Below are 14,358 nucleotides of genomic sequence, written 5' to 3'. Positions count from 1 at the left end.
CGATCCTCCTGCCTCAGCCTCCCAAGTAGCTGGGACTACAGGCATGTGCCACCATGCCCGGCTAATTTTTTCTATAGATTTTTAGTTGTCCAGCTAATTTCTATTTTTAGCAGAGATGGGGTCTCGCTCTTGCTCAGGCTGGTCTTGAACTTCTGAGCTCAAATGATCCACCCGCCTCGGCCTCCCAGAGTGTTAGGATTACAGGCGTGGGCCACCATGCCCGGCCGAGCCTTGGCTTTTTAATGGTTCTTTTCAGTGGGGAATGGTATTAGAGCTCTAGCTCTGGGCACTACGTGCACTCATTGCTACTAGCGTGGCATTGCTTCTAGATCCTTTCAGTGGACAGACGTAGGAAATGTATTTTTTCCTTAAATAATGAGTTCATATTGGTATTTCCTATTCAGATTTAACAGGGATATTTAATTTCTTTGATTTTATTCTTATATCTCATTTATTTTGTATTTCCTTCCTTTCTTACACAAAAGGGAGCAAATCATATGCACTGTTCTGAGGATCTCTCTCTAATCTCTCCTGAGGATCACTCCAAATCTGCGCATGGAAACTTTTCTTGTTCTTTTTTATGGCTCCGTAGCCCTTTGCGAATCTTTTATTATAGTTTCCCAAACATAGACAACATTAGAGAGAGTAATGAACCCTCCTGTACCCATCACTGAGCCTCAAGGATTGCCACCACAGGGCCAAGACGCCACAGCACTTTGGAATCTAGCCACACAAGGTTTGAGGGGTGCAGTGAGCACGGGGCACGGAGGGGTGGAAACTTCCGGTCCAGTGACCGCAGAGGTAGGGATCACACCTTGGGAAGCCAAGCAAACTCACCTGTCCTTCATGCCTGCATCCACCCAATCAGCTGAGTGTTTACCTCATGCCAGGCACCGGGGGCACAGCTTTCACTGCCTTGTCTTTGCTCACAAGAACTAAGAGACACCAGTGGTCTCAGCCCACAAATATGTGGGCAGAGGTTACAGGTTGTGAAGCTCTATCCTAGAGGCAAGAGAGTGTTGGGAGCAGAGAAAGGAGCAGCTAACCACCCAGAGGTGTCCGGAAGGCATTCCAAAAACCTGAGCTGCATCTTCAGGGTCCTGCATGCGCAAAGGTGGGAGCTGGATGAATCCTGACGTCATCACCCAAGATTAGAACTGAGCTCTCCTGGTGAGCAGAGACACGCTAGTCAGAAACAAGTTTGGTCCCCAGTGCCTGGGACATCCAGTCTCCACAGAGACAGTCTCCACACCTGTGGGCCATCCTCAGTGGGATTCAGGTGCGCAGGTACCATTTTACAGAGGAGGAAATGAAAGCGCCCGGGCGAGGTGACTCACGCCTGTAATCCCAACACTCTGGTGACTCATGCCTATAATTTCAACAATCTGGGAGGCCAATGGGAGGATCGCTTGAGGCCAGGAGTTCCACGAGACCAAGAGACCAGCCTGGGCAAAATAGTGAGACCCTGTCTCTACCAAAAAAAACCAACAACAACAACAAAAAAAAAAAAAACCACAAAAAACAATCAAGAAAACCCAAAACATGTGTAAATGAAAGTAAAGACCCTGACCCAACTCGCAAGGCTTCTAAGTAGAATGGCAGCACTTGCAGCCCGGGCTGCCCAACTCTAAGCCTGTGCTAATTCCGAGACCCCCACTGCTGGGGCCCTGCAGGGGACGCGGTCATCACTGCTCCAACTGCACAGCTCAATGGCAGGGCTCGGTTAGGGAAAGGCCCGGAGGACAGCAAAGGGCAGTACGGGAAGGACCTACCCACAACTCCCCTTGAAAGAGCCCCAGATGGGGAGAAGGCCTCAAGTTTGCTTCTCTCCTTGCTCTAAAATAAGAACACTGGCCAACAACAAATACCTGTAGAGTTCTTTACAGTTTATGAAGCTTTTATATAGGTCATCTCACTGATTCCTCACAACCACCTTAGGAAGCTTTATTTCTGTGATACAACAGAGAAGGAAACAGGCTGACAGAGGTTAAGGGCCCAAGACCACACAACTCGCTGTAGCCTGGGCCTCCAGACCACGGGTACCGACTACACATTCACGGTTCTTTCGCTGCCTCCCACAGAGCCTCCCCGGCGCCCCGGCTCATGAGCGCCCTGCCAGAGGCTGCGGGGCAGGAAGCCTTTTCAGAGACGTCTTGGAGACGAGCAGGCTGGGGATGAGCGGGCGGCAGCACCTCTCCCCAGGGTTGCGAAGTCCCTCAAAGGAGGGAGGGTGACAAGTAGACTCAATTTTTACTTTGGGGACCTCACGGGCAGAGTTCGTTATAGTCCTCAGGTCACACAACAGTACCAGGCAATTTCGGGACCATCTTTCTCAACCTCCGCCTGTTCCAAGGAGGCAACACAGCTCTTCACAGCCCGGCTTCCTTCTCTGACACTCAGCACTTCCGGGGAGCGGAAGGGAAGGAGAGCTGCCAGAGATCAATAAAGGTAAAAGGTCCGGTGGCTGGGAAACCTGTTTTGGCCCTAGGAGAAGCCCAGCGGCCACTGGCGCTGCCTGGGGGCTGCTGTGGGGCAGAGATAACACACACAGGAAGGGCGGGGTGGCAGGAGCCCTCCCAGGAGCAGGGCTTTCCCGTAAACAATGAGCTGCCCCCGGCCAGAGGAGGAGGTGATTCATCCCCTCGCTGCTCTGCTCCTGCTGGCTGTGCTCACCGGGCACCGAGGCCTGGGGTAGCCTTGGCCAGGCGCCGACGCCTCCCTCCCCATGTGGTCCGGGATCTCACTCCAGCCCTTCTGGTAACTGGCTTGACTTCAAAAGCCTGGGTGTGTCCAAGAAGCGGTCTGGTCTGGGGCATGCTCAAGTGCACCCAAGGGAGCACAGGCCTCTGCTTTTGCTGCAAGCTGGCTGGGTTTGGGGATCAGGGCAGCAGATGGGGGGAATATAGGGTCTCACCCATCCCTGGGGTCCCGTCCCACCTGCCCATGGCAAGAGGCACACACTGAGAATGCCATGGTGACTTCATGGGCCACTCCTCTGAGCAGCACCCTGCTGTCACTGTCATCCCCATGGCAGTAATTCCAACCAAGAAGACAGAGAGGGACACTTGAGCTTTTGAATTTGCCTGAAAACAGACCGTAGGAGAGGCCAGTGCACCTGAGATGCCCGAACGTCAGAACACGGCTCTTTTAATAGGGCGACAGACCCCCAGTGGTGCATAGGCACTGTTTGCAGTGCTCCACTCCTGTGCTGCGATGTCCTTTTTCTGGCTGGAATGTCACACAGAAGCTCCTCTCAGGTGGCAACTGGGGAGCAGGTACCAGTCCTGAAATATACAAAGTGGCACTTCCCTAGTGGGCAGCGGTCACTGGGCTACACAGTCCTTTCAAGTCTCAAGGCAGCTCCTCAGGTCACTGCTTGGCCTTTTTCACAATGGTGCCCACGGCAGAGATGACAGTGGTCTTGGAGCCACTGGCGCTAGTGGTGACTGTGACGACAGCTGGCAGGGTGGCTGTGGTGGTGAGGATGGTGGGCTGGGCTATTGTTGTCACTGGGATGGCTGAATCCCACTTGCTCTTTCTCTTTTGGGCATCTGGAGATTTAAAGCAAGAGAGAAGTCAGGGTCATGACCAACCAAAGAGCGGCGCCCTTCCCCAGCAGGCCAGCAGCGGGACCCCGGCCCAGAAGGCCCGACGGGCAGCCAGTGAACCAGGTCCCACCCCAGGCTCCAAAGCTGGTTCTTAAAGTCTTAGCCCAGAAAAGAGCAAGACCAGGCGTAGGCCCAGAACCACGTGGTATCTCGTCTCCCTACGAGCCAGGGCAACCCCTCATTCCGTCTGTAGTGTGGCTGGGGAAGCAGAGCCGCGCCCAAGCTGGGACAAGCCGCCTTCTACCTGCAACAGCAGTGCTGGCGGTGGTGGTGGTGGTGGCCGTGGCGTTGGTCGTGGTGCCTTTCTTGGTGCCTGTCACAAACTCAATCTGGAGGGGGAGAGGGAAGAGAGTAAAACCTGTGCAAAGCTGTGCATCCAAATCCTTTTGCCGTCCGTCTGCTCCCAGGGGATAGGAGTTTAGCACTATTCAAAGGAGGCATTGCAAATCAACTCTGCTGTGACCATCTTGGGGGAGGGAGAAATGTCTAAAAAAGAGCCTGAAGGGGCTTTTAACCACTCAAAGAAAAGCTTTCCAAACAGCATCGGGTCCCTCCCGGCATCACCTGGTCTCTGCACATGCCCGGCACCCCACTGCCCGCCGCCCACCTCACATGCCCAGAACCGTTTGGCCAGGCCCCTCCTCCTCACACCCAGGAGGAGGCGGTGCCCGCCCGCACAGGGGAAGGACAGCTCCGGTCCCCAGGCGCTGCAGACACGTCCCTGCAACAAGCCTGGGGTTTGGAAGGGAGAGGGAAAGAGAGAGAAGGGAGATTCAATCAAGGGTTAAGAATGAGAAACCCCGATTATCCCTCGCACCAGCTCCCATATTCCTGGCCCTCTGAGAAGGCCACCAGCACGCTCAGGCCCCGCAGCCCCTCCGCCTGGGGTGAGGGGAATGGTCTGGAGGCTGCAGCTGCTCAAGGAGGGTCAGGCCCAACCAGAGGTGGGAGGAACCAGTGTCCTGATGCCCAGCACTCCCCTTCTCGGAGACTCTGGTCACAAAGGTCACAGTGCCCAGAGATGTTTTAGTCTCACAGCCAAACTGACATTACCTGAAGGACCCACACCATGCTGCTCGGGAAGATGTGGCCCTCAGGGTCCTAAAATGAGGGGTCACTTGGCCTTCGGACATGGGACCTACAGGGCAGCACCCAGGCAGGTTGCTGAGATCAAGCTCTGGAGGCCAAGAAACTCACAGATTGGAGCAAGCCGGGGCCCAGCATTCTCGGAAGGAAACATCTCCCTCCCTTCAGGCCAGGGAGGGCACCGATGACCCAGAAGAGACAAAGCCACCAGGGCTCTGCAGTGAGGAAGGGAGCGGAGGGGAGGGGAGGGCATAACGCAGCAAACCACAGGACTCCAGGAATGAAGCAAAGGCAAGAGGCCGCTGGCCCAGCAGCCTGCTCAGTGCAGGAGGCCCAGCGGAGGCTGCACAGGGCATCGCCGGGCCATGAAGTTGCGCCAGGGTAGGGGCAGCAGGCAGGACCTGCGTACTCCACGCATGTGCCTTTTCTAGCCAGGAGGTCTGTCATCACTTACTTTGGTTCGCTCCTTTTTGGCCTTTTCCAATTTGTCCATTTCAATCTTCTGGGCCTTGGCTACAAAGACAAGATAAACTGTTACGCAAGCCCAGGCGCAGCTCTGGGCCAAGGGAGTCTGGTGCATTCACGGGCTTGTCCCTTTGCACAAGGTGAAATGAAGCACCAGTCCTGGTCAGCATGGAGCAGGGGCCTGGGGCCGGGGGCTGCTCCTGCTCTGCCTGGAAGAATCAGCTACCCCGAGCTCCAGCTCTGTTGCCTCGCGGGAACACGGGCCCAGTGTGGACTACCTTCCCACTGACCAAGAGGAGCTGGAATTATGGATTTTATGTACAATGTTGGCAACTAACACAAATTAAAACAAGACAAAACTTGTATGGGCCAAACAAAACACTTCTACAGAGCTAGTCTTGTGGCTAAGGGGCTGGCCCCTTGGACATTCCTCCCAGTTCTCCCTAACAGTCCCCTCAGGCACAGGCTGTGCTCTCGCTGGCCTGAGAACACACGGCCCCTCCGCCTGGGGCATTCTGCCCACACCTGCTCGGCCCCACGCCTCTTCAAACCTCAGCTTGAGTGTGGCTTCCCCAGCAAGGTCTTCCCACCCCTTTGGCCGAGTTAGGAGACCCTGCTTGCCGGAGGGTCCCCCCGTACCCGGCAACTCCTATTGCCAATAATCTCACGAATGTTGGAATTACTGGTTCAACCCTCTGAACCCTCCGCTCCTTTGCTATGTCGTAAGTCAGTCAGGGATGGCATCTGTCTCGTTCAAGACTATACCCAGCCCCTTGGACATGGCCTGATGTAGAGGACACCCTGAAATACGTGTCGCCTGGATGACTGACTAGATGGGTGCATGAACAGTGGGTGGATGGAAAGCTACCTAATGCCTCGTAGTAGGAGTCCTCAGACCAGCCATGGGGGTCAAACATATCCTGAAAAAGAAAGGGTTAAAGCTGTAGTCAGTAGGGACAATCGGATGACAGATGACTTTGAAACCCAAGTCCCTTACCCAAGTCTTCCCCTAGACCTTCCTGGCCTGGGATCCAATCACCCCTGACAGCACAGGGGCTCAGCTGTCATCCCTGATCTCTAGCCAAGGGGTAGCAGCAAAGCTCTGAAGATGAGAGCAATGACGCACTTGTCCAGCAATGCCACAGGTTGGTCTTCAGGAGCAGGGAGACCATATCTGGGCCCTAACCAGTCAGGGGCCAGGGACCAGGTCTGTCACTGGAATCTCTTTACTGGACGATTTCAGAATAGCAAGAATAACAGAGAGATGGGGACTGTGCTTTCCAGCCAGCAGTGCTGCTACGTGGGCCTTTCTGTGGCTCCAGGGTCAAACCTCGTGGAGCAAGCACAGCACCCTGGGGACCCCATCAACCTCCAGCCCCTGTGGACAGGACGCACCTTTGGGTAGTTGGTGCCAAGCTCATCAATGGCACAGAACTGAATCAGCTTCTCGTAGATGCTAAAAGCAGAACAGCGCAGGCATTACTCCGATGTCCCTACATGGCACCAGGACCACGCAGCTCCTGGGGCTGAGACAAAACCTTTAAACCCAGCTCAACTTTTCTAGGCAAATTTCCTGATGGGAGGCCTGACTGCCCCACTTCTGACCCTCCACCCTCCACCCTCCCAGGTAGGTTGAACTGCTGGCTGCAGGCCGGGACGAGTATGGGGTCAAGGTAATGGCTGCTTTGTGTGGCTCACCTGGATGCCTCTGACCTTTAGTCTGCATGGCTGAGTGTGGTGGGTTGGGCCAGGGTAGGTCCCTGCTGTCACACGCCACCCTCTTAATTTTTAAGTGTCACCAGCTTGAGCATTAGATGGAGTAAGACTCACATATAGCTCTGGTTCTAAACATTTTGCCTGTATGCAAAATTCAACATTTTGGAGTTGGAAGAAGAACCTACGGTGATTGCGTATTCTAATTCTCCCATTGTACAGATGAGGAAACTGAGGCCTTGAGAGGTCATGTGCTCTAGGTGCAAAGCAAGGCCAGGCGCCCCACCCCCCCAATCCAGTCTAGGTCTCTCGGCTTCTACTCTACATATTGGTTTATATGTTTAGTCTGGATCTTAAACAGCAAATCTCTGGCTGGGTTAACACATTCTGCTGTGTCTAGTAGGCACTTAGTGTGCTGACAGGTCTAGGTGATGGCTCCCCTGGGCTCAGGTGGGATCTGAGCTGGGCCTCTCCTCACTGCCTCCCTGGAGGCACCCAGTCCCCAGTCCAGCATAAATAACTCAACTGACTCTGCAGGCTCATGGGAAACCCACCTGGGGTTCCGAAATTCTTTCTTCCTTTGGATAATGTAGTTCATATCCATTCCCTCCTTTATCTTTCGCTCATAAAGCTTCTGGATCTTGTCCTATGGAAGAGGAACAGAGTATGTGTGTGACAGACCCCACCTGACCACCGTTCCAGCCTGTGGTCATGAGAACTGTGGAGGTGAATGTGAGGCCCCCAGAGGCGTATGAAGCCCACCTCCAGCCATATTCTCTCTCTCTACCTGCCTTTGTTTAGCGCTGTGCACAGTGAGCTAGAGCTTAAGGCACACAGTGGATGTGCAGGGTCTGAATGCTGGTTTTCTATTAACACGGGCTAAGTCCTCAGTAGAACTGAGTCACTGGAGACCTGGGAAGGGCTACGTCCTTTCGGAGGAAAGCAGGAGTTGAGTGTTTTGGATTTGGTGTCAGAGATTTCCTAGAATGTCTTTTGTGAGGAGTTTATCAATGGTCACCATCAAGGGCCAAGAGCTCGTCTCTCACTAAAACACCCCACAGGTTGCTGCCCCGGCTTTCAGTGGGAAACTGGAGAATCACCTGGCAGGCATCCAGGCTCACCGATGGTGGCCAGGGCCACAGGCGTCCTCAAGAAGGGGGGTCCTGCATGCCCACAGAGATGATGCCCAAAGTAGACGGCATCAGCATTGCCCGGTGCCAATGAAGATGCTCAAGATACCCGAGTCTCAGGACAAAGCGACCTCTGAGAAGAGCAGTCTTACCCAGGACGGTGGGCACCCGTCAGTGTAAGATCCATCTGCCACCTTCCCCCCAGTGGCAGTTAAATATACCGATTTTCCAGAAAGGAAACATTTAAGACACCTCACCTGCGAGAGGAGGTGGGCAGGACTGGAGGCCCCACGTGACCCCTTTAGGAACTATCAGGAGAGGTGATCCACTTCCCTTGTCAGAAGCCACATCTTCCTACTGAGACTGGCTGGAGGAAGCACTGACTTGCAGAGAGGGGTCTGTGATACAATTACCAGGCAAGAGAGAAGCCAAGAGTGACAAACCTCTTTCCTCAACGCTATCTCTTCAAAGGTCATGTACAAGGGAGGCCTTATACAGGCAGCTTGGCAACTTGTGGCAAACCTGTCTCTTATAGATAACCTGGCTGTGTATCCTGGGCCATCAGATTGGTTCTACCCCTCAGATGAACTAAAATGTTTGCTCAAATGTCATGGTTTCCACCATTATTAAGATCTAAAAAGCAGAAGAAATATTCTGAACTCGAAGGCTGAGTGGTTGGTTGTCTCTGCCTGGCAAAGTGCTGGAGCCGTTCTTACAGGCTGGAGCTTGTCATCTGGAATGGCGGCTGACGCGGTCCTGGAGGGTGGTGGTGGGCAGACAACTCAGCCAAGGGAGGAGACTTCCGGGAAAGGAAGGGAATCTGCACTGTGCCACCAGTCCTGACTGTGGCCCTCCCCAGCCTGCTGCATTCCTCAGCCCCAGGTCCCATTAGTCATCCATCCGTTAGGGTGGTGCCATGGGCTTGCTGTGTAGCCAGAGGCGCCCAATGGGAGCTATGGGATCAAAAGGAGAGCAGGCGGGCTGGGTGCCACAACCATGCATTCTTGGGTGTCTATCCCATTCTTAGCTACAAGGTCCCACTCACAGGGGAATGCACAGAGGGACATGGAGGAACAACTCCAGAAGCCGAAATCCCAGCTGTCCCCCAAGGTCCCGCTCCCAAGGGAGTAACTGCACTAAAAGCTCCAAATCCTTGTGATTTCAAAACCGCAGACCAGGTCTGTATGAGGTTTTGTCAGGCAAGATGCTACTGAATTGGCATTTTAGGGAATATTAGGATAGGAATCTTATGAATATAAATGCTTGTGCTTTTGCATTTCTTTCTTTCTTTCTTTTTTTTTTTTTGAGACAGAGCTCGGGCTAGAGCGTCATGGCGTCAGTCTAGCTCACAGCAACCTCAAACTCCTGAGCTCAAGAAATCCTACTGCCTCAGCCTCCCTGTAGCCTGGGACTACAGGCATGCGCCACCATGCCCGGCTAATTTTTTCTGTATTTTTTTAGTTGTTCAGCTAATTTCTTTCTATTTTAGTAGAGACGGGGTCTCACTCTTGCTTAGGTTGGTCTCGAACTCCTGAGCTCAAATGATCCGCCCGCCTCAGCCTCCCAGAGTGCTAGAATTACAGGCGTGAGCCATCGAGCCCGGCCAGCTTCTGCATTTCTGTAATTTGTTTATTTTACATTCAGATGGTCAGTTTCTTAGCGAAGTGCTTACTGAAAAGTTCCCATTGGCTCAGAAGGGCTGCATAGAAAAGATATGTTATTTTCTCTGCTGAGGGTCGGGATCTCACTGAGGGCGACCTGGCGCCCTGCTGGAGAGCACTGCAGTTGTGTGCGTATGGCAGTGGGCAGACGAGCCAACTCCTGAGATCAGGCTCCTCCCCACCTGGCAGTTCCTTTACAGTTCCTCGGGCGCCCCTTCCCTGCCATGGCCTCTTAAGGGTAAGACCAAAGCAAACACCTAACCCAGGCCACCTAATCTACACGGGCCTCTGCAGCCGAGCCCTGTGCTTACTTGTAAGTGATTTGAACATCTGCCAGGGGGTTCCGGAGGGATCTTGATTTCATCAGGTGACATGTTCCGGACTCTTTCAGAAAAGGAGGCTGTTAAGAGAACAGAGGGAAAAATTCTGTAGGTGGGGGGTTGGGACAGAGGACAGACATGGACAATAAACAGGCACACAGAATGTTTTCAGGAGGGATAAATGCTATGAAAACAGTAAAACAGGGTGTTCAGGTATGGCCTCTCTGAGAGGTGTCATCTGAGTTGAGAACAAATGACCAGGAGTCAGCCATGTGCCAACTTGGGGGAAGAGAAGTTCAGGCAGAAGATAAAGGCAGAACGTAAAGAACGCATGCTACCAAGTCACAGTGTTAACTTTTAAGGACAGAGTCTGTCCTCAGTGTGCTGGTAAATGTTTAATAATCAGCTGGAGGTGTGAGTAGCGGGGAGAGAAGAGGAGGAACCATGATCTGTAGCATTTGCCAATTCCCGGGGTATACATTCTCCTGCCGTGGCCAATTTTAAGCAACCAACGTGAAGTCACTGAACTCAAGGCCAGGAAGATACGTGCACAATTAGCTCACTCACAATGTGAGCCAGCTCTAGGACTCCAGAAACTCAGAGGTACTCGGTGTTGCCTTTCTTGTCTCAGGCTGACCTGCCTAGGCTGCAGGAGAAAGAGTTCAGGGTTCCCTGGGTTTTGGATCCCAAAGTGTCCAAAATAGCCTCGTGCATAAGTAACACTTTAAAAAAACAACCTGTTATCAGCTAAGGGTCTTTTAAGAAATAAACCAATCAATCCTCTTGGCCCACCTCATTCTTGGGAACAAAAGGCCTGATTCTGATGTGAAGGGACAACTCCCTCAGAGATTTGCCACTGCCCACCCAAGTCTTGCTCTTTCCACTCCTCCTCCAAAGCTCTGGCCACCCTGGCACGGCAGAGTCCTGTTTTGGATCACTCAGACAATGCGCTGTTTGTTGTAGATTCTGCCTGTGCTCTTTAAAACATTCTCTCATGAAAAGGACCATACAATGAGCAAACAGCCGGCAGAGCAGGGTGGGGCAGGATGAAGGGAAAGAATGAACAAGCCACCACCACCAACATTCAGTAAGTACTTACTGGGTACCTACTGTGTGCCAGGCCTGGGGCTAACCCAGTGCTGAAAATGGCTCCCCTGGGGCCTGAGTGGCTGCCTGGGCCTGTCCCTTCTCCCCAGGGTGGGTTAATGTTTGCTCAGCAGATAAGGTACTTTGGTCTCATTAGAGTTCCACTGTGACTGTAAAGAACATAGTGCTGAGGAGGGCTGGGGACAGGCCCCCCCGGACTTCACCAGTTCAGCTGCTGAGGTACAAGCCTGTGCACACTGCAGATATACTCTAAGGCCAGGGGTTGAGCCCCCGGCAGTCTTAAAACATGATTACATGTGCTGATTTTCACTGGCGTCAGTGGATTCTCACTGGACATGCCCAGACTTGCCACTTTGAGTGACGGCAAGAGGACAGAGACTGGGTGACAAATAGATTAGAGGTCCTGCTGTGGACCTGAGATGCCAGTGCAGCCCAAGAGCAGTTTCCACCAGGGGATGAAGTGCTTCTCTTTGCCCAGCACCTTCCTTCAGTCTCCAGACTCCTCAACCAAGGGTGACGCCCAGATCTGGCTGGAGTTCAAGTCCCATCCTGACTTCCTCCTTCCTCCCCCCAGCCCAGAGACAGTAAAAGTTCTCAGCCTCAGGCTCAAGAGGGTTGCAGAGGCCGGTGGAGGGTGGAATCGGCTGGGGAAAGCTGGTCCTCATATCTTATAAGCACCACCAACAGAAGCAAGTGGGCCTTGCAGGCGCTGGGCAATAAACATGTGGTAGTGGGGTAAGTTCTTCCCTAGGCTGATGAGAGTGTGCATGTGTGTGACAGAGACACAAAGAGTACCCTTTGGCACTTGCCAGGAAAGCCTTTTGGGGAAACAGGGTGTGACCCTGTTGCCACAGCAACCCAACCACACTCTGGGGCTCAAATGGTATACAGTAGACAGCAGGAAGGGAGCCCGGGGCTAGAAACAAGAGAATTCCTAGGAAGTAACTGGCAAATAAAGGGACACATTCAGGAAAGCAAGATCAGAGTGTAACTGCACAGATTTCAGGAGCAATCTTTCAGTGATTCTCTCCTTTCTAAGCCTGAGAATGAATCAAATGTAGAAGACATCAGCCCCACAGAGCCTCAAACCACTTTCCCAGGAAACACATCTAGCAATGTGTCCACAGTTTGGAAGCAGTGTTCCCGCCTGTGGTTCCTGCCTGGGTCTGCTGGGGGCATTCTAGAAGGGCAGCCACCCTTAGGACTCAAGCCTGCTGTCAGCGTGAGTTACCTGCACGTGTGCCCGAGTCAGAGAACACTCACAGTGTCCACAGCCACCGGCAGGAGTCTGAACAGCAGCAGTGAGTGAGACAGGCTTATGAGAGGGCACAGCGAGTGCGGTGAGCAGGCTGGGGGGGACTCCCGGAGGCAGTGGAGTGTCCCCAGCTCAAGAGCAACATGGGGACCCCAACTGGACTGCCACCCCAGCACCACTGTTCTAGGCATAGCTGTGGGCACGGGTGGGGCCCCTGGAGGGCAGGGACAGGGTGTGTACACCAGCTCTGTCAAGGAGCTCCCGTGCTGCAGACGTCTATGAGGTAGATTCTCTGCTCTCTGGCTCACTCTGCTAAAGCTGGACCTGTCTACACAGAAGCCAAGTGCTTCCCGTACCAGTGGAGCAACCTGAGCCCCGATACCCAGAGGAGCTAACAACAGAGCCATGTTCAGGCAGAGGGGCAGACGGGCACAGCATCGTGAATGGAAACCCTCTGCACTCAACTAATTCCGTCCTTGAGAGGAGGAGCTAAGTAGTTACTATTCAATGAGAAATGGTAACAGTATTCAAAACTATGCAGCTTTAAGATCCATTTGCGTCCTCCATGGGTCAATGTATAAACAAACTGTGGTATATCCCTACAATGAAGTATTACTTAGCAAGAAAAAGAAAGTAACATAGATGAATCTTAAAAGCATTTTGCTAAGCAGAAGATGCCATGCAAAACCCTATGATTCCATCTGTATCTCATCTGGGGGTGATTCTGTCCCCCCAAGGGGACATTTGGTAATGTCTGGAGACATTTTTCATTGTCACATCTGCGGGAGGGAGAGAGAGAACCTCTGGCATTTAGTGGGTAGAGACTAAGGATGCTGTTAAACATCCTATAATATAATGCACAAGACAAGAAAGAACTATATAGCCCAGAGTGTCAATAGTATCGAGGCTGAGATTCTGATTTATATGAAATCCTAAAATAGGCAAAACTGTAGTGAGGAAAGTAGATTGCTGCTCGCCTGAGGCCAAAGCGGGAAACTGTCTGCAAAGGGGTGGATGGGCAGAAGGGAATGTTTTGGGGTGATAGAAGTGATCTGTAGCGTGACTGTGGTGGGGGCTAAAACAACTATATACATACGTCAAAATTCATCAAACGGCACATTAAAATTGGCAAAACTTACTCTATGTAAATTACATCTCAATAAAGTTATTTTTAAAAAGTGGCAGAGAGAGAGAAAGTGACGAGTTGGCTGTGGAAGAGGTCGGGGGCTGAGACAGCTGATGCCCACATACATTCCACCGCTTGCCCAACACCACTAGCAAGAGCCAGGGTGCACGGACGGGCTGCCCTGTCTGCTCTGACCCCGCAGGAGTGAACAGCAGGGCCAGCTAGAGTAACGGAGGGGAGAAGAGGCCCAGGCTCCCGTCCATACCTGGCTCTGTGGACCACCCACTCAGGACAGGCTGCTGGCTTCCCAGCAGATGTGTGTCCTACTTCCTCTGCCCTCAAAGCCAATTGTTGTGCCCTGACAGTGCCATTTTCTAAAGAGCAAACTCTAGGTTTTAGGAATATCCTAGCTTTTATAGAATTTGAAATATTCAAATTCTACTGATCAGAGAGCCCAGGGATCATGGCAGAGTCCCGCTGAGAGCCTGGGCTGCTCAGAGTCATCAGGGTCCTGTCCAGTCATTCCTCAAAAGACAAAGACAATGAACTATTAATATTTCCAGCTCTTTTAGTTAGTGAAAGATAGAACGGGCTCTCTATCTTCCACCCCCAGCAAAAGGGTCTGAATCAGAGAAAGGACAGGTGAGAGGGGCTGACTGCTGGAATAGCACTTCCAGGCTGAGCCCCTGGGCTCTGAGCCCCCAGGGTGGGAGCGAGGGAGCATGAATGCAGGCACACAGGGCGGGCTCTGCAGGACGGCCTTCCTTCCAAGGCACAGCCACCGGGAGCAGGAACCCTCGTTGTGAGGGTTAGAGCAGGCAGGGAGAGCTGGTAATGGCCACCACAGAGAGGGAGGGTCAACCCCATTGTGAGGTCTGGATTTAGAC

General features: G+C 52.8%; 1 protein-coding gene across 2 annotated transcripts in view; it reads right to left on the bottom strand.

The window, feature by feature from the left end:
• Positions 1-1,925: 1,925 nt before the first annotated feature.
• SAP30BP (SAP30 binding protein) overlaps positions 1,926-14,358 on the bottom strand; it is a 36,001-nt gene continuing 23,568 nt past the window's right edge. For both annotated transcript variants that reach the window (XM_069482850.1, XM_069482851.1), the window contains 7 exons: positions 9,975-10,063; positions 7,427-7,518; positions 6,555-6,615; positions 6,028-6,079; positions 5,149-5,207; positions 3,853-3,937; positions 1,926-3,551 (listed from right to left, as the gene is read on the bottom strand). In XM_069482850.1, coding sequence (XP_069338951.1) covers positions 3,370-3,551; positions 3,853-3,937; positions 5,149-5,207; positions 6,028-6,079; positions 6,555-6,615; positions 7,427-7,518; positions 9,975-10,063 — 620 coding nt within the window. In that variant the 3' untranslated portion in view covers positions 1,926-3,369. The remainder of the gene's footprint in view (positions 3,552-3,852; positions 3,938-5,148; positions 5,208-6,027; positions 6,080-6,554; positions 6,616-7,426; positions 7,519-9,974; positions 10,064-14,358) is intronic.

The sequence above is a fragment of the Eulemur rufifrons genome, chromosome 9, assembly GCF_041146395.1.
Source record: "Eulemur rufifrons isolate Redbay chromosome 9, OSU_ERuf_1, whole genome shotgun sequence".
Taxonomy (NCBI): Eukaryota; Metazoa; Chordata; class Mammalia; order Primates; family Lemuridae; genus Eulemur; species Eulemur rufifrons.
The sequence above is the reverse complement of the archived record's forward strand: the minus strand, read 5'-3'. Positions and strand labels throughout refer to the sequence as shown.